Here is an 18,734-nt window from a genome sequence, read left to right on the forward strand (position 1 = left end):
CTGAAAGGAATGTGGCAGAATGTGTGCAGATGATTGTGCAGAGACAAGGAAAATTCAGTTACAAGAAGAGAGTGAGAAGATGGCATATAAAGACAAGTAGCTGATATAGAGGTTGGGAGGAATGTATGTTGGTAGATAATGCGAAATGGTTTTGAAAATAATTAGTTCTGTAAATTATTGGAAATACTGGCTTCAGAGTCTGACAATAGTGAATACCATAATGTTGCATATGTGAGTATTTTTAAATGTCACTTGGCAAAACGACTTTTTTTTTTTTAATAATAGGTTATTTCTGTACAAAAATTATTTTTTATTGACTACATTAGGGATTTCAAGTTCACAAAATGGATCTTCTCAGATGTTGGTTGTAATTCTAGGGGATGATCCTGAATATTTTACTGTGCTTATATTTTTAGGGTTGTTTGTTCATTTTGACACAGGGTCTGGCTGTGTTGCCCAAGCTGGTCTCAAACTTAGGGGCTCAAGTGATCCTTAGCCTCCTGAGTAGCTAGGAGTACAGGCTTGTGCCACCATACCAGGCTATAACTTTATTTTTCATGTTTGTGGTCTTTAGATAACTTCTGTTTGCCTCTCATTTAGAAATTGTATCAAACCTTTAATACTTACTCACCAGCTTGAAATACTGATGACATGCATGACTGACCCATTGGAAACCTTGTACCACTGGTGGTACAAACAGTTCTAATCACTTTTATCACTCTTTTCACTAAAAAATTGATTTTTAAACAAGATATCTGATTGAATAGTCATGCATGTACTACCCAGCTGGAGTGAGACATGGAATTATGGTCCTATTGTGAATGTGTTATATTGCATTTTCACCTGAATTACATTCTTGTGTCTGTCCTCAAAAACTTGGCTCTAGAATTGGACATGATGGTGCACACCTGTAAGGCAGAGGCAGGAGGATTGCCACAAGTTTAAAACCAGCCTAAGCAACATAATGAGTTCAAGCCCAGCCTACATCATGTGTCACGAAAAAGAAGTTTGGCTTTGTCTTCCAAGTCTGTCTTCTCCTTTGGCATTAGTGTTTATTATTTTTGATTGCAGAATTAATCTGATTTGGGTGTTTATTGCTGTTTTCTCCTAGATAAGTCAGATAAATATGATCCACGTGATGTTGAAAGACTACAACAAGATGATAACTGGGTTGAAAGTTACTTACATTGGCGACATAATGCTGTGGACGAAACACTGAAGATGATTGATGAGAGTTTTCAGTGGAGAAAAGAGTTTGCTGTCAATGGTAAACTGTTCATTTTAACTTTGATAGGATAATATCACCTGCATGTTACTATTTTGTGTTTATCTAATTGTGTATTGTGTATTACCTATTATTAGCAGTCATTGTAAACACCAGAATATATTCGTATTTATAAAGATATGACAATACTTTCAGAGGAACCAGCATGTGAGAAAATCTTACAAAAGTAGGATCATTCTTAAGGAAATCAAATTCGCAGTGATCAGAATCACATTCAACAGTAGTCTCTTAGTCTATATTTAGTTGAATATCATTAAACAACAGCTCTAGAAATAAGGAGACACTGTTTTTCTCGGTTGTTGCCCATGTCTGTTCCTGTCCCCCAAGTTCTTGTGCTTATAAGTATTCCATGTAGAACTGCTAAATGGATAGGGATCTCGGAACAGCAAGCTTATCCCCAAGAGTGCTTATTGCAGCTTTCTCTTGAACTTCTCCATCTTTACATCCACTGTTAGATTGGAAATTCCCCCCCCAAATGGAAGTTCGACTCTTAGAGGGAATTTTATAATGATGTTCAAACAGATGAAGAATTTCCCTTCATAATAATTTACTAAGAAGAAGCTGGCATAACTACCAATTTCAAATAGCTATAAAGAAGGATTCCCTGTCCTAGAAGATTATAGACTCTGGAATGACTGAGGCTGAAGACCTAGTATAAACAGTCAGCAAATGAATCTAGAGCGGATACTCTGCAGTCTTCTTACTTGTACAAGGAATCCTTGAGGTAGGAAATATCAAAAAATGAGATGATTAGAAATATAAAGGTAATTTCAACAAACACTGAAGCACTTGTTAATCAGGAAAAAAAAAACTATAAATCTGATATTTTTAAATCATTGAAGTACAGAATAAACCTTTAAGCTAAATGCTATTTGTGTTCTTGCATAGAATTGCTAGTTTCAGGAGCAGAGAGATGGTAGGGGCGGGTATGGAAAGAAAATCTTTGCAGGTTCATGGAGTGGATGAAACAAAAGCTTTGATGTGGGGCTGCCCTGCCACATTGGTCCTCAGCTTTCCCAGAGACTGAACAGGGCTCCTGTTCCTCCTGCTAAAAGATCTTGCATTTTTTGTTTTTTCCACCTGCCTCAAAGTTATAAAGTGCATTAGAGTCTGCTAGATATCAAACTTCGTGTAAAAATACCATCTTACTAGAAAAACAAAAGTAATTTTTTCATTAATTCTAAAGCTATGTGACCATTTAACAACATGTTTTTTTTTTCCACCCAGGGCCTCTTGTATGCTTAACATGCAATCTGCCACTAAGCTACATCCTAAGTCCTAATCGTTTCACTGAAATTTTTTATTAGTGATACAGTAGTTCACAAGTTAAACCATTATGTGAGATATTAAGCAGAATGTGGAAATATAGCCACATAAATAGTAGCTGACACATTAAAGGAAATGAACTTTCTCATTTTCTATCACCTGTTTGTCCTTAGCATGTTTACTTTTTTATCACCAGAGTTCTTGTCAGATGTTTGAATAAGTTGTATCTTTTTTTTATTTCAGAACTACTATATAACATTACCTTTAACATTGTGAGTTTTATTTTTAGGAGCCTAAATTATAGTTTCTGATGAAAATTTACTGCTTTTTAGACCTTAATGAATCCTCCATTCCCAGATGGTTATTAGAAGTTGGTGGTGTTTACCTCCACGGTTATGACAAAGAAGGAAACAAATTATGTAAGTATATTTAATTTATGCACTGGCTTTTCAAGATTTTTAGATGTGGGTATTTGTCTCAGTTGAATTAATAATTATCAGAACTTTCTCCACATGTAGCATATGGCAAGCTCTGTGCAGTTAAGTATCATTAGGGCTGTCTTTACAAGGTGTCACATATCAGTAGTTTTTACAAGTATGTGATAAAAGCAAATACTGTAACAGAGCTAAATAACTTGATTTACAGTCATTGTCTTCTTTCTGATTTAACTATGTAGTGTCACTATTTTACCTAGTGTTTTTATGGAGAATCTTTTTGGAAATCACAAAAGGTTGCTAAATGGACTCAACCCATGTCTCCCATAATCTTCTCCCCTTAACTTTTTCTAAAAGAACTATAATAACTAGAGGAACAATAACAGCCATTTTGGTTGTTCAGATGACTCTCTTGTTGTCCTCCTTTCCTGAATGCCCAGAGTCCAGCTTACCTTCATAGCAAGTGTGGGTCTTGGCAGGCACTTTTGAAGCCTGGACTAAACACACACCCTGTGCTCATCTTGCTTGCCTTTTTTGAAGCTTGTGATCTGGGCTATATTTTGGCAATATTCTCTTTGTATATTCTTTTTTATCACCACCTCATACTTTCCAATCTTTCTTATAACTCTTGTGTCACCTCTCCCTAAACCGTGTTTCCCAGGCTTCATTCCTTTCTTGACCTCTTTTGCTTTCCAGCTGATGCTGTCTCCTTAAGTCATCTCAAGCACACTGGCAGCTTCAGCCTCCTCCCTAAATACAGTGAGTGTCTTACACACTTCCCAGACCACGTGCATATACCCACATGCCCACCTGCTGGTATTACTTTATTGTGTCTGAGCTGAGGCAGCTGAAGCTGCCTTCAACAAAACCCCCATCTGACCTTCAACATTTTACCACTCACTTGCCCTCTTTGTGAACTGCCCATTTGTTGCCCCTGCCTCTACTACAGCCTCAAATTGGCTCCTTTCTGTTACTAGGAGCCACTTCCTTAGTTCTAGGCTTAAGTACCACTCAATTCTTGGTTCTTAGTCCCTTCCCATACTGTAGCCTATTAGGCTGCATTCGCCCCTTCTTCCACTCTACCCTCCCTCCACCTGTCCAAGAGGTGTTTTGAAATAGGAAAATCAAAATGCCTTAGCCATTTCCAAGTTCCTCAAGCCTGGCCTATCTCTGTTTAGCACCTTTTATCCCCACTTACCACATCTTGTGGCTGTTGCCACCACCTGAAGGGTTTGCAGTTCTCTTCTCACATGCCCAGCTTCCATGCAGTGCCTTTCCTGTAGGATGAACATGGTATTCTAGTGTTTGACAGAACCATTGGCTTTCTTTTTCAGCTCATTGTGGAGCACTTTTAGGTTATTGCCAAATAGTGTTTGCTCACCTGTATGTTATTTTTCTCCTTACTTAAAAGTGAAGTCTTTGTATTTCCCAAAGGAAAGAAAACTAGTTTAACTCTGCTACTCTTTAATTTGAAGGTCTCAAGTGTAGGTATTTCTCATTTAAAAGAAAGAAGAATTTTTTAAATCTATGAAACAAAATAAATTATAAGTGAAGAAACATGTCAAGCGAAAGGCTATATATGTATAATAAAATACTCTAAAACTTGTTCTAATTTTTATCTTTTGTCCTGCTTAAAGTCTGGATCAGGGCGAAATATCATATAAAAGACCAGAAAACCATAATGGATAAAAAGAAGCTTATAGTATTTTGGTTGGAACGTTATGCTAAGAGAGAAAATGGGAAACCTATCACGGTGATGTTTGACCTGTCCGAAGCTGGTCTAAATACCATAGTAAGTATTTCTTATTAATTCTAAATCATTGTTTATCCTGGCTTCCTCCCTCTTCTGTCTTCCCTGCCAGCTAACTAACTTAGATTTGGGAGATATATATATATATATATATTTTTTTTTTTCTTACAGTATGAAGTCAATCATGGAATTTGGTTTGCAGACAATTAAATTTGCTTTAGTATTTCATATTCATATTAGATTTCCTGAAAATATTCCGTATCTTATGTGCAGGGTGGTGCGGTAGGATGTCAAAGCTGGCAGGGCATGCAATGATGTAACAGTGAGCTTTTCTACCAAGACATATCCTACAGTAACCACCCCTGTGCCTGGCACAGAAGAACACAGTATATACTGAGAAAAGTCATGCATGGTCTTTATGACATTACATTTATACCGTGTTTTACAATATAAGATTTTTGTATGTGCACATATGGCATTTTATGATTCTATTGGCTAACCTTATTTGCTTATTTGAGTTTGTTTTCTGTTTGATTTGGCTGGCTTTGGATATTTGTTTTCTTTAGGTAATTTTGCCAACCTCAAAAAATAAGTGAGTCACTAAACAAAGTGGCACATTCCTATAATCTAAACATTCAGAAAGCTGAGGTAGGCAGATCACTATGAATTTCAGGCCAGCCTGAGCTATACGTAGTGAGACTCTGTCTGAAAAAAAAAAAGTCAAGTAGTCAAGTGTAATGGCATACACCTACTGTCAACTACTTGGGAGGCTCCAGCAGGGAGCCCAAGAGTTCTAGGCCAGCCTGGGCAACATAGTAAGATACCATCTCAAAAAGAAAAATTATCAAAATAGTCTTTAATTTGGGCTTTTTGTTCTTAGTGGTAACTATAAACCCTTTAGCAGCAACTGAGATCAGTTGGTTCATTTTTTTCTAACTGTTGATTCTTCATGTTTAAACAATGGCTAAGTCTGGTAGCAATGAAGTGGCATTTGTAGACCTACTCAGAGATCTACTGAAATCCTGGAAATCCATTTGGAACAGTATGTTAAGAAAAATGTTGGTACTTATCCTATTTTCTTAGTAACTAACTGTTGGAAACCTAAAGAAAAAATCCTGAAGACAGAAAATGCATTGCACACCAAAACGTTTTTCAGAATGTCATTTAAAATATGAAAAATTAGGAAAAACAAACATCCTTTATGATAAAATGCTAAATTATGATATTCTAGTTGATAGTATATATGTAGCTATGGAAAATGTTTATAAAGAATTTGTGGGAATATTAAACAATACTTTTAATGAAAAAGGCTATAGCCCCTGCCCCCAAAAGCAAACATTAGACTTAAATAAAAAACAGGCTAGAAAAAAACTATTAAGAAGCTTTGGGGGTAATGAAACCACAGGTTCTATTTTCATGTTTCTATTTCTCTTTGCTTTTTAAGAATCTAGTGCCATGGTTTTTTCCAACCTAGTTTCCACATGAATGGGCTTTAAATTATAGAATATTTTATGTTCAAAATATAATCGAATTACCTAGATGAGTAAATGTAAATCATACTTCTCTTGTCCTTTGAATAGTGAGCCTCTTATTTAGTAACCCAGAACCATGAAAAATAAATGCTAATGTTTTCTGTTACCAAGAAAGGGTTAGAAAATTGACTTGAGCTGTACTTTTCAGGCTTTTTATGCTATCTCATCATGTTTAATAGGTAAATGAAGTATTTGTATTACTAAATATTTCAGTCATTATTGTTTTAACTTACTTTAATCTTAGTGGGAAATTTATTTTTATATATGACCCTTTCATGATTCACAAAGAATTTAAGTCAGCTTGTAAAGATATATGTAGAATTACAAGGCCAAACAAAAGCAAATCATTTGTTAGCATAGGCTACCAGTTTGACTACCTGCATGAAAGAAATAGAATCATTTAAAATTATATAGTAGCCATTTTTTAAAACCAGTGTTTTAGGAGAAATGTTCATTTCTGACAGTTGAATCAGAAGAAAAGTCTTTCTTGAGTTCTCAAAAGAAGGATATTTTACATGATTAATTGCTAATACATTCAAAACCAGAAGCACTCTTAGAATGCAGAGCATTCTTTTGTTGCTAGAAGATTAAAGCATTCTCATGTTCTTAGAACATGGAAATAACCAGCTTCATCCTATCAAGTCCACCCAAATTAGCAGTAACTCAGGATTTCATGAACAGGGTTAGTACTCATTCTTAGTTATTTTCTTTGACTCTTACTTAACTACCAATTAGAGAACTGTACACAGTGCATCTAATAATTTGTACAGTATTATTACACACTAGGATTTTTCCCATAATAAATCCTTAAGACAGGTAAGCACACTTAATTTTAGTTTACTGCAGTTAAAGCTGCTGTAACTCATATGTCAGGCGTGACTTTATAGCTGCTCATGTCTAGAGCAACCCACATTTCAGTGGGTGTGCAAGATTTTGCTTTGCCTGCTTATGTCTTTCATCCAGCAGCCTTTATAAGGTGGCTGATCAGGATTAATGAGACAGCCTATGACAATGAAGTAATACAAAACGAAATGTGAATAATATCCCTAATGACCCAATTTCCTGTTACTATTTTCAAAGCATTAGAACTAACAGGATAACTATATTTATAAAGTCTCCTAGAAATTAGACTCAATGAAACAACCCTGAGTACAGCTAAAGATCTAATTTGAGATTCCTGAATAAAGGGCAAGAAGCCAGAAGTAAAGTAGATAGAGCAGGTCAATGTGATCAGAAGTAAAGTAAACACAGCAGTTCAGTGTGATAAGATTAACTTGTATATTTTATTGAACATATTTATTGAGGCCTAAAAGTTAGGTTTAGAAAGTAAATACTGTACTGGAGTTTAGATACACATACTATTACTCCAAGTAGTCAGGTTTTAAACTCTATGCATACTTGCTGCAATAATGTGTTAGTTCAATAGATTTTTAGAATTTTTCTGTAGAGATTGCTTTTAAATCCACAGCTTGTTGCCTTAGCAGTCTGAAGTGCTAACTAGTTTGAGGCAATAATTTTAAAACATGGCTAAGAATCTGATTTCCTTATCTGAATTTTAGAACTGAATATTACAAATTGATTAATAATGTATTGCCTTAATCCTTAAAAATATAGACATTTATATATGAGCTTATATTTTAAGAACTTATACTTAATTGTATTTAATAGTTTATCACCTTTAGAAATGTGCAGTTTCAAGTCCTCTAATGTGAGCAGTCTTAAAGATTTAATCTTTATTTTAGGACATGGAATTTGTACGCTTTATCATCAACTGCTTTAAGGTTTACTACCCTAAATACCTCTGTAAGTAACTTACTTCTTTATAAAAATTAAACTGTAGACAATGTCTGAGGATTGTGGAGCTTTACATTTTTATAGTCTTTTATAGCTAAAATATTGTTTTATGATGAAGTTTTAAGTGTGTTACTAGAGAAAGAAAATTTTTTCACAAGTAATCATTTCCTTTGAAGTTTTACACTTTAACTTGATCTGTATGTATGGAACCCTGTAACACATATATAGGTAGATACAGGCATACATTTATTTACAAGATTATCCCATAATTACTGATTTCCAACTTAAAAATTCATTTAAAATAGTATTATATGGAACTTTTCACATGCAAGAATAAGCAATATTGGTAAAAGACATTGGACAATACATGATACCAAAGTACATTGTATTACTAGTTGCTATTTGGGAATTATCAGAAAATAGCTTCACGGAAAGATACGACATTTGAATTTTTGTTGGATTTATGTGATGGAAAAAAATCTACCAACCTACATATGTAGGAAATTCACAGATCTGCCTGGACATAGTCCTGATGAATACCCCAATTAAGGTGTATGAGACTCATGACTCAGGTAATACCAAAGCATAAAGTCCCTAAATTACCTTCCTTTGCCATGCTTTTATATTACTGTTGATGTGAAGTGAGGAACAGAAAAAAGCAATAGTGACACATGTCTTCACAGAGATTATTTGTGAATGGTCTTAGATAAACAGAATGATCAAACCCTGTGAGATCTGTTGTTCCTTATAAGTTTTTCCTGTATGTAGGTTGTATCTTAATTCAGCAATACTTGCTGATCAGTGCTAGTCAGAGTTTTAATAGGGAATCACTAATTATTACTAGTGGTTCCTCTTATTGACAAAACTATTACTATCAACCTGTTCAAAGGAGTTTGTGCAGTGACTTAGAAATAATATAAGTATTATTTTATAATAGACAAGATTCTTTTGATAAAGTTATTAATAAATTTGTTGTCTTAAGTATTCATGGTTCATTTAAGTTAACTACGGATAATGTGCGCATATATATGTTCTACCAACATAATGTAGTTTTTTTATGTACTCAATTTTGTGGAATCTTAAATTGATTATTCCTCAAAATCTGTCATGAAATACAACTGCCATAGTTTAAGTATATATCAGGTGAAGATGGAATTTAAGCACCACGCTTCTCTTTTCGGATAACTTGTGTTCTTTCGTATGTAGTTTACTTGAACTACATTAACATAACCAACCTAAGAGATTCTCTATTCAGGGAAGAGTACAGTTGCATATTGATTCATTTAATAGAAGACTGAGTTGGATATCAGAAATCTCTTTTGTGGCTTCTTGGTCTTTCTCACAGTTGTTAATAAGACTGTTTAATATCTTCAATTCAGTATGTAAATAATATTCCCATACGCTTTGGAATTATTGGCTTCCTGAAACTTATAATATTAAGTAAAAGCATTTTTTTCTTAAAGCATAATAATTTATTAATAGGGAAAAGGATAACTGTGATACTGGTTTAACAGTAAAATCTCTAGAAAATTTTAATTGCAGCTGTGAATTATATATGAAAAACACATGACAGGGAATTTCTGTCCCTGTCAGCACTAATATGACATAGCCTATCCAGAGACTCCACTTACCCATTTATCTATTTTCTTTTGTACCTTTTTGTAAACAATGAAAGCAATAAAAGAACAAAGAAACAGGCTGTTTGCCAAAGGACTGGAACAGTGCTTTATTAATTTCACACAAGTCTTCTTCCAGGGCAGGCCCATCAACACTGTGAGGTATTAGTACATTCCTGGCACCACGCACGCATCACTAAATTAGGGCTTAGTCAATTGAGTTGGTTTTTAGATACATTTAAGTTACTGGTTTTTCTAAGCTAAATATAAGTGATAGTATAAAGGTATAAATCACGTTCAGTTAAATTTATTTATCTTTCAGCAAAAATGGTGATCTTTGATATGCCTTGGATAATGAATGGTAAGTGTATTATATTCTTCTAAAATAAAATGTCTGATTTGCTTTTTCTGTGCCAGCTTAGCCTTATTACTATAGCTGTTTAAAGAAATGTTTATATTGTCTTTGGTGTACACCTTTAAGAGACTGGAGCTAGACTGGTCCTAAGCAAATGAGGCTAATGTTCTGTCCCACAGACTCTGGGATTATTCACTAATATTTCCTGAAAACAGCCTCAAAATATGCAGCCATTTTACTTAAACTATAATGAAAACTCTCAATATATCAACCCACATATAGAATATGTCACAGAACACAGGTCTTAGCTAGATTTTCTCAACAACTTCAAGTGTTGAGGATGAAAGCGAGATGAATGTAACATTCACTCCAAATCATTGTATTCACATGGTCTTTTTGACAGTCATAGGTGAGATAGCTTTGAAAAAAACCATTGACAAATATTTTACCAACTTCAGAGATATTGTAAATTTAATGTTATTCTCTGAATGTGCATTAATTGTCATTGGTGTTTTTAAGAGGCATTTGTCACATAGAAAACAATAGGGAAAAATCAACGAGTAAAATTTGATTCTTTGAAAACTTCAATACAATTGGCAAACATGTACCTAAACTGATATAAAACAAACTTAAATTAATAAAATCTGGAATTAAAACACACATCAGTACTGACTTTAAAGAAGTAAAAAAAGATTATAAGTGAGTGCTGTGAACAAATATATGCCAAGAAATTAGAAAACCTGTGAACTGGATAAGTTCTTACAAATTCACCAACTATTGACACGTCCTCAAAAGAGTCAGAATGAAAGTATAGCAGAATTGAGTTAGTAATGGCAAAGCATCTGACAAAGAAAAGCTCAGCCTCAGATGGCTTCCCTAGTAACTTCTGTGAATTAGAGAAAAATTAATAGTAATCCTTTGTAAACAGTTATAAAAAATAAATGAGGAGGAATACTTCCCAACTCATTCTGTGAGGAAAATACAGTCCCAATTCCAAACATAGAAAAAGTAAAGTACAGTACATACTTATAGATCTGAACCCATATGAATATAGCTGCACCAGCTCTCAGAAAGTACTAGCAAAGTGAATTCAGCAGAATATAAAAGCTTTGTATACTACAACCAAGTGGGATTTACTCAAGAATGTAAAGTTGTTTCAACATATGAAAACCTGTAAGCTGCTGTATTCATAGGACAAAGAAGGAAAATTACGTGATCATCTATCTCAATGGACACCAATAAAGCATTTGAGAAAATCTAGTAGCCTGGTATAGTAAAAGTACTTAATAGACCAGGAACAAGAAGTATTATGTGAACTTGATTGACACCCTCCTAATTGATTTGTCTCCAGTATATCTTAGTGTCGGTTACCCAAAGCCCCTAAACCTAAATCACAAATCAGTCTTCCCTCCATAGCCAGCTCTCACCCTCAATATTTTGACCCAGCGTGATCCAGGCCCCCCAAGCAAATATAGACATTCCTAGAAGACATGAAGATTACTTCTAGGAAGCTGACAGCATAGGACTCTGAGGCTAATTCACTTCATGGCAGAGAACTTGCTGAGCCTGATAAAGGGCATCTGTGAAAACCCACAACTAACATCATTTGTAAATTATATCTGAAAGCTGTTTTAAAAATCATATTTAGCACATTATTTAATTCTAGCAGCAAAACTTCAAACCTGTCAACTCACACGCTTTTAAAATTGAAATTAATGAAAATCTAAATATTATTTAAAAAATAAAAACACACTTGAACCCAGTGAGCCAAAGTAAAAATGTACTTTTCTGAGCTGCTATTTAATGGTTCTAATGCCTTTCTTATTTTCTGTTTTATTCTTTTGACACTTTTGCATATCTAATTCTACTTTTAGTTGCTTTAACATGGGCTTTTGAGTGTCACATTAGAAATGAGGTTTAAAAAATGAAGCATACTTAAGAAATGGCATGAGAACAAGACTGTAATTACCAAACAGCTGCATCTGATAACAGTTTTTTCTTGTAGCTTCTGTAAGTTCATCACAGTTATTAAACCACAGGCCCTGGAAAAAAGGCAGTTTAGAGTTAGGAAGAAAATGTGGGTCTAGTTCACACCCCTACTGAGGGCTACTCCCTTCTCTTCCTGACTTTTCCTTGAGGAAGGCTTTTCCCATTGAGTGTTTATCAGAACCGTAAGGCTGTTCATAGAGTATGCGTGTCTTCCCTAGGTCATGGGACAGTTTGATTAAGAGAGCTAGAAATCTTAGTAATTTAGATTATTGATGGATGTATTCAGAGCTCAAAACCCTGATAAGTTTCCTAAAAATCATCCTGGTAACTAAATCTTCATGGAACATTTGAAACCTATAAGGGATAGTCACAGCAAGACCTGGGTTAGCACATACAAAAAAGTAATTAATAAAGAAAATGAAAAGAATTTTAAAGATGTGACTTTTTCCTTCAGCTGCTTTCAAAGTTGTGAAAGGCTGGCTTGGCCCAGAAGCAGTGAGTCTGTTGAAATTTGCAACTAAAAATGAAGTCCAAGACTATGTCAGTGTAGAATACCTGCCTCCACACATGGGTGGAACTGTAAGTATAGTCCTTGAAATGTGTTTATGAAATAATTCAGGCTAACAGTATATAAGACTGTATTCTTCCAAGGAAAAAAGAAAAGCGGTGACACAGATATGTTTCACTTAAATTCTAAAGTTATCTTTAGTGTTGGGTGCATAATATGTTTATGTGGTTCTAAACTGAAGAGCATTGTGTATTCAGGAGAGTATTCAGAAACAAGTTTTTAGTAAAATGTTTCCTCATACTCTTAGCCCAGCCACCCTTTTCTCTCCCCTAGATGTATGTCTTACAATAATTTCTAGAGGATTGTATAGCATATATAAGCAGTAAGTATACATGAGTCTTCCTTTCTCCTGGAACCTTTGAACAGTGTATTTATACACTATTAATCTTGCTTTTTTTCTTAACATCATGCCCTAAATATCATTCTAAATCAGTATGTTGTAAGCTTTCTTGCTTTCGTTCATGGCTACATAGTATTCAAGTGTCACATGACCTATAACCTCCTGAATTTTTTATGGTGTCTTTGGTTTTTCTTTTAATTTTCTATTGAACAAGTTTCAGCCACTAAGGTGTTTTCAGCATTCAAGATTTTTTAAATGGATTTTTAATTCTTAAAGATAAGGCAGTTTGGAGTAAGTGGGTGCATGCTAAATTTTTAATGATATAACAATGATACCTATCTTGACAGTGACCTTTTTATAAACTCTAAAACCTACAGATTTGGTATGTTATCGGTTAACTTCATCATAGTTCACTTACTTAATTTGTACAGTCCACTTTGTATACTTTCTGTTGGTAAAAGTTGTGTTTAATGAGAACCAAGGACTGTACAATAAAAAGTTTTGGTATGTCCTCCTGTTTGCTTTGATTAGAATCTTTTGCTTTCCTATTCCAGGCTTTATATTTTACATTTTAACCTAGAAAACCAATATAGTCCCATTCACTAGCTTGATTCTTTCTACGGTTCTAGTCGCAAATCAATTTGGCCAAGAACCAAATCAAGTTGAATGATTAGATTCAATGTTGACCTAATGAGCAAATTTGATTCAGTTCTAGTCTATTTTGATTTGCAACCAGAATCATGGAAAGAGTTAAGTTTGTAAACTGACATACCGTTGTACCGTTCATTTTAGATACTACATTTGTTTATAGTACTAAGTATAATATCTAAAAATCACAGTACTGATTTTGACATGTTGTTTTTAATAATTTATCTATCTTGGGTAGTATTTAGTAAAAGTGATTTTTATGTATAAAGAAGGCTATTTCCACTTTTCTTTTGCTGGTGATATATTTTGAGGACTGTATGCAAAATGGTAAGATTATTAGCTTTTTAACACATTCTTCTTTTGAAGGGTCATTTCTTGTTTTATGATCTTCTGCCATAATCTTGTAAATACCACTTGGTATATAAGTACAACAACTACATGTCTAGAAGTAAAGTCATTATGTGAATGGGTATATTTAATGATTAGTTTTGGTAGCCGTTTCCAAATACTTACCAATAAAGTGTGGAAACACTTAAGCTGTATTTCCTTGCCAGTACCACATGTTCTCGTTTTTGTAATCTTTGCCTGTCTCAGATGAAAAATATTCATTAATTTTCATTTCTTTATTAAACTCTTTATTATGATTTAAAAGACATCTCTTCTTTTTATATGAGGCCTGTACCATCCTTTCTAACCCCTTTTTCTGGTGGGTTCTTATTCCTTTTCCTCTTGATTTTTTTTAATAAAAAATATCTTTGTTTCTGTTATGTGTGGTACATATTTTTCTAGTTGTGACCCCTTTAAAAAGGGGGAAAACTATGCTTGTTTTTAGCTTTTTGGTTAGTTGATTGGTTGAGTTTTTTGTTTTGTTAGGTTTTTCAGTGCTAAGGATTGAACCCAGGGCCTTGTGCATGGTAGGCAAACTCTGAACCACTAAGATGCATCTCCAGCCCATTATTGGTATTTTTGTGCTTTTCTAGGTTTTGTGCCATGTAGAAAGGCCGTGCGTTCTTAAGATGTGTTTGTTCATTGTTTTTAATCCTCTTCTGTTTTGTTCCAGTACTTTTCATGGTTGAAAAAACACAAACAGGGACATTTCAAGTTTTTGTCCATCTGAAATTCTTTCTGGTGTAAAGAGTGAGCTAAATTTAAGATCTAAATTGATTTTTTTAGACATACAGCTTGTGAGTAGCTCACAATGCTTATTGCTCTTTCACTTTCTGGTTTGAAATGCTTCTGTATTTTAAATTTCACTACCTAGTTAAGTCTGGTTTTCTCTTTTATTAATTTTATTAGAACAGTTTAGATACACATAATGACCACATTCATCATAGAGAATTTGTACCTATACATGACATGTATTGATTCCTCTCTTTTTCCCATTTCCCTGTCCTCTTTTCAACTCCTCTTCCTCTTTTTTACAAAACTTTGTTTCCATTTTTTCCTTCTTTTCTCATTTTTTTCTTTTCCCTTCCTTCCTTTTCCCCTCGTCCTAGTTCCCCTTTCCTTCTGAACAGTGTCTTCCTATTTCACAATACCTGTTATACATTTTGGTTCTTATGCTTTCAATTTCTCACATCAGAAAAATGAAATGTTTACTCATTTGTGTCCAATTTATTTCACTTAAGAATATGGCCTCCAGTTCCATCCATTTTGCGATAAATGTCTTAAGTTTATCCTTCTTTATGACTTGGCCAAAGTAATGAATTTTAAAGCTGTTATCAGAGAATTACTTTTCCACTGAACGTTTTGCAGGCTGACATGAAATCTTTTTCTTTTAGGACCCTTTCAAGTATACCTACCCACCCCTGGTTGATGATGACTTCCAGACGCCACTGTGTGAAAATGGGCCTGTTGCCAGTGAGGATGAGACATCCAGTAGAGAAGACATAGAAAGTGACGGTAAAGAAACTTTGGAGACAGTTTCTAATGAGGAACAGGCAACTCTTCCAAAAAAGGTAATTTTATGAATTAGATCAAAATCTGTAGTCTAGCCTCAGTTCTACCATAGCTAGCTGTGTGATTTTGTATAATTCACTTAACATGCTGCCTTTCTGTATCTTTGTAAAATGAAAGAAGGATGAGTTGAGTTGATTGGTAGCACCACCTTCAATGTATAGAATGCTGAGCCCATGCTTTCTATAAAACTGGTAGAATGCACCTGAAAAGAAGGAATTGTTTTACATTTTTATTTGTCTAAGATAAAAAATAAACTGATTAATTTAAAATCATACCTTAGCCAGGGATTTAGCTCAGTGGCATAAGTGCCTGCCTGGCAAGTGTGAGGCCATGAGTTTGATCGCTGGTACCAAAATAAAAAAAAATCATACCTTTTTTCATTTTCTAGTAGTGCTAAGAATTTAAGTGGAAGCCTCACATACGCTAGGCAAGCACTGTACCATGTTCCTGGCTATTTTTTTTTCTCTTTAATTTGAGACAGGGTCTCTAAGTTACACAGACTGCCCTCAAACTTGTGATTCTCCTGCCTTGACCTCACATGCAGCTGGGATTATAGTATGTGCCACTGTTACTCAACCTCTAGGCCATTTTTTTAAATTTTCTTGGAACATTTTAGATATAAGTAATGGTAACATTTATAGGAAATTTGTTCTGTGCATGGCATATCTTAATTTCTCTTTTTTCCCATTTGCCTCCCTTCGCTATTAACCCCTTTTCTTCCTTATTTAGCTTGTCTCTTCTTTACTTGCCCCCTGCTCCCACCCTTGTTCTGTTTCTCACTTGAATATTTTCATCCCATTTCCATATATCTGTTGTACATTTTCATCCTTATTTGTACATTTGATTTCTCACACTAGACAGGTAATGTGGTATTTGCACATTTGTCTGATAAATCTCAATTAATAGCATAGTTTCATGGTGCCTCCATTTACCTAGAAATGTCTGTATTATCCTTCTTTATGGCAAAATAGCACTCTGTCATATAAAAAAACCCACATCTATTCATTCATCAGTTGATGGGCATTTGGGCTATTTCTAAGATTTAGCTATTATAAACTGTACTGCTGTAAACATGATGTTTATATCACTATGATATGATGATTTTAAATCTTTCAGAAAGATAGCATCAAGAGGAATACCTGGCTCAAATGAGACCTCTAGTTTTAGATTTTTGAGGAATCACCATACTAATTTCTACGATGGCTGAACCTGTCTACACTCCTACCAACGGTGGAGAAGGGTACTTTTTCCCCCACAGCCCACCAGCATTTGATTTCTTGATAATTGCCATTCTTTCTGGAGTGAGATAGAATGTCACCATTGTTTTACTTTGCATCACATCGACCAGTGACGTCACATATTCTTTCATGTATTTATTTGCCATTTCTACTTACTCATCTGGGAAGTATCTGTTCACTTCAGATACCCATTTTTGGGTTGGGTTTTAAATTTGGTGGGTCTGATTTTTTTTTTTTTAGTTTTTTATATATTCTAGACATTAGTCCTTTGAGGAACAGCTGGTAAAATTTTTTCTAACTGTGAGTTGACCCTTCACTCTGTTGATAGTTTCTTTTGCTGTGCAAAAGGTGTTTAATGAGATCCCAGTTGTCGATTCTTTGTTGTATTTTCTGTTCATTCAGGCTTTTGTTCTTAAAGGCTTGCCTATACCAGTGTCTTCAAGAATTCTTCCTATAGTCTCTCTTTCAGCAGATTTAGTGTTTCAGTTTTAATATTTAGTTCTTTGATCAATTTTTATTTTTGCTTAGACCATGGTGAGAGATGTGGGTCTAGTTTTAACCTTTGGCATGTGGAAAACCAGTTTTTCTAGCACCATTTTTAAAGAAGCTTTCTTCCAGTGAATATGTTTAGCCCCCTTGTCAGAGATAAGGTGTCTGATTATGTTTGGAGTTGTTCCTGCATCTTGTAATCTATTCCATTGATCTTCAGGTCTGTTTTTTGCCAGTACTATCAGTGTCCCCTACAGTGATCCTCCACTCTTCTGTGAGGTATTACAGAATATGCAAGACAAAAAGAACAAAAGACAGATAGCAAGCTGTGGGGATCTGGGATGGCCAGTTGTTCACAGAGAACAAAACGCCATGAGGCGGCCAAAATTTCAGCTTTTTTTGATTGAAGAGGGGACTGTTGATAACTCAGAGTGCAGTGGTAATCTTTAACTAATAAGGAGCTTGCCCTGGAGCGTCTTTATTCTTAGTATTCTTAGTAGATGGGAAAGGATGACCCATCCCCAAAGGAATAATGGGAAATCTCAGAAGGATGATACCAAGAATCCCACGCCTCCATTCATTCATCCCTTAGGAAAACATAAAAATAGTCATTTTGAGTTTGTGATCCCCAACACAGTACCATTCTGTTTTTATCACAATAGCTTTGCAGTATACTTTCAGGTCAGGAATTATGACACCTCCACTCTTACTTTTGTTGCCCAAAATTGATCTTGCTATTCTAGGACTTTTCTGGTTTTCAAAGAATTTTAGTATTATTCTAATTCTGTGCGATACGCTATGGGTATTTTGATCGGGAATGCATTAAATCTATATAGCAATTTTGGAAGTATGCCCATTTTCACTATATTGTTTTTTTCCAACCTAAGAACAAAAAGATAGTTTTCCATTTTCTGGTATTCTATTTGATCTCCTTTTTCATGGTACTATGGTTTTCAGTGTGAAAGTCTTTTATTTCATTCATTAGATTCATTCCTCAATATTTATTTTTTTGGATGCTGTTGTGAAAAGTGTTTTTTCCCTAATTTATCTCTCCCTCATTGAGTTTGTCATTTGTGTACAGGAATGCTATTGATTTTTAATTATTGACTTTGTAACCAACTACAATACTGAATTTAGAAGTCTTTTGATGGAGTTTTTGGGCTCTTTTATGTAGAATGTCTTGTCATCTGCAAATAATAATTTAACTTCTTCCTTTCCTATCCTTATTCCTTTTATTTCTATCTCTTGTCTAATTACTCTGGCTACTGTGTCCTGAACTACATTGAATAAGAGTGGCAATAGTGTACTTCCTTGTCTTATTCCTGATTTTAGAGTGAAAGCTTTCAGTTTTTATCCATTTAGTATAATGTTGACAAATAAAGACCATCTATTCCAATTTGCTATGGGGTGTTTATCAACAATGAGTGTTGGATTTTGTCAAATGTTTTCTGCATCTCTTGAGATGATCATA

The 18,734-nt window shown here is 34.5% G+C and overlaps 1 protein-coding gene across 2 annotated transcripts in view; it reads left to right on the forward strand.

Annotated features, from left to right (window-relative positions):
• Mospd2 (motile sperm domain containing 2) overlaps positions 1-18,734 on the forward strand; it is a 50,824-nt gene that overhangs the window by 19,260 nt on the left and 12,830 nt on the right. For both annotated transcript variants that reach the window (XM_003463037.5, XM_063243059.1), the window contains exons 3-9: positions 1,112-1,267; positions 2,884-2,970; positions 4,623-4,777; positions 8,010-8,070; positions 10,000-10,038; positions 12,476-12,600; positions 15,359-15,535. In XM_003463037.5, the coding sequence (XP_003463085.1) occupies positions 1,112-1,267; positions 2,884-2,970; positions 4,623-4,777; positions 8,010-8,070; positions 10,000-10,038; positions 12,476-12,600; positions 15,359-15,535 (800 nt within the window). The remainder of the gene's footprint in view (positions 1-1,111; positions 1,268-2,883; positions 2,971-4,622; positions 4,778-8,009; positions 8,071-9,999; positions 10,039-12,475; positions 12,601-15,358; positions 15,536-18,734) is intronic.

The sequence above is a fragment of the Cavia porcellus genome, unplaced genomic scaffold (assembly GCF_034190915.1).
Source record: "Cavia porcellus strain 051 isolate PalLab524CR breed Dunkin Hartley unplaced genomic scaffold, mCavPor4.1 scaffold_33, whole genome shotgun sequence".
NCBI lineage: Eukaryota > Metazoa > Chordata > Mammalia > Rodentia > Caviidae > Cavia > Cavia porcellus.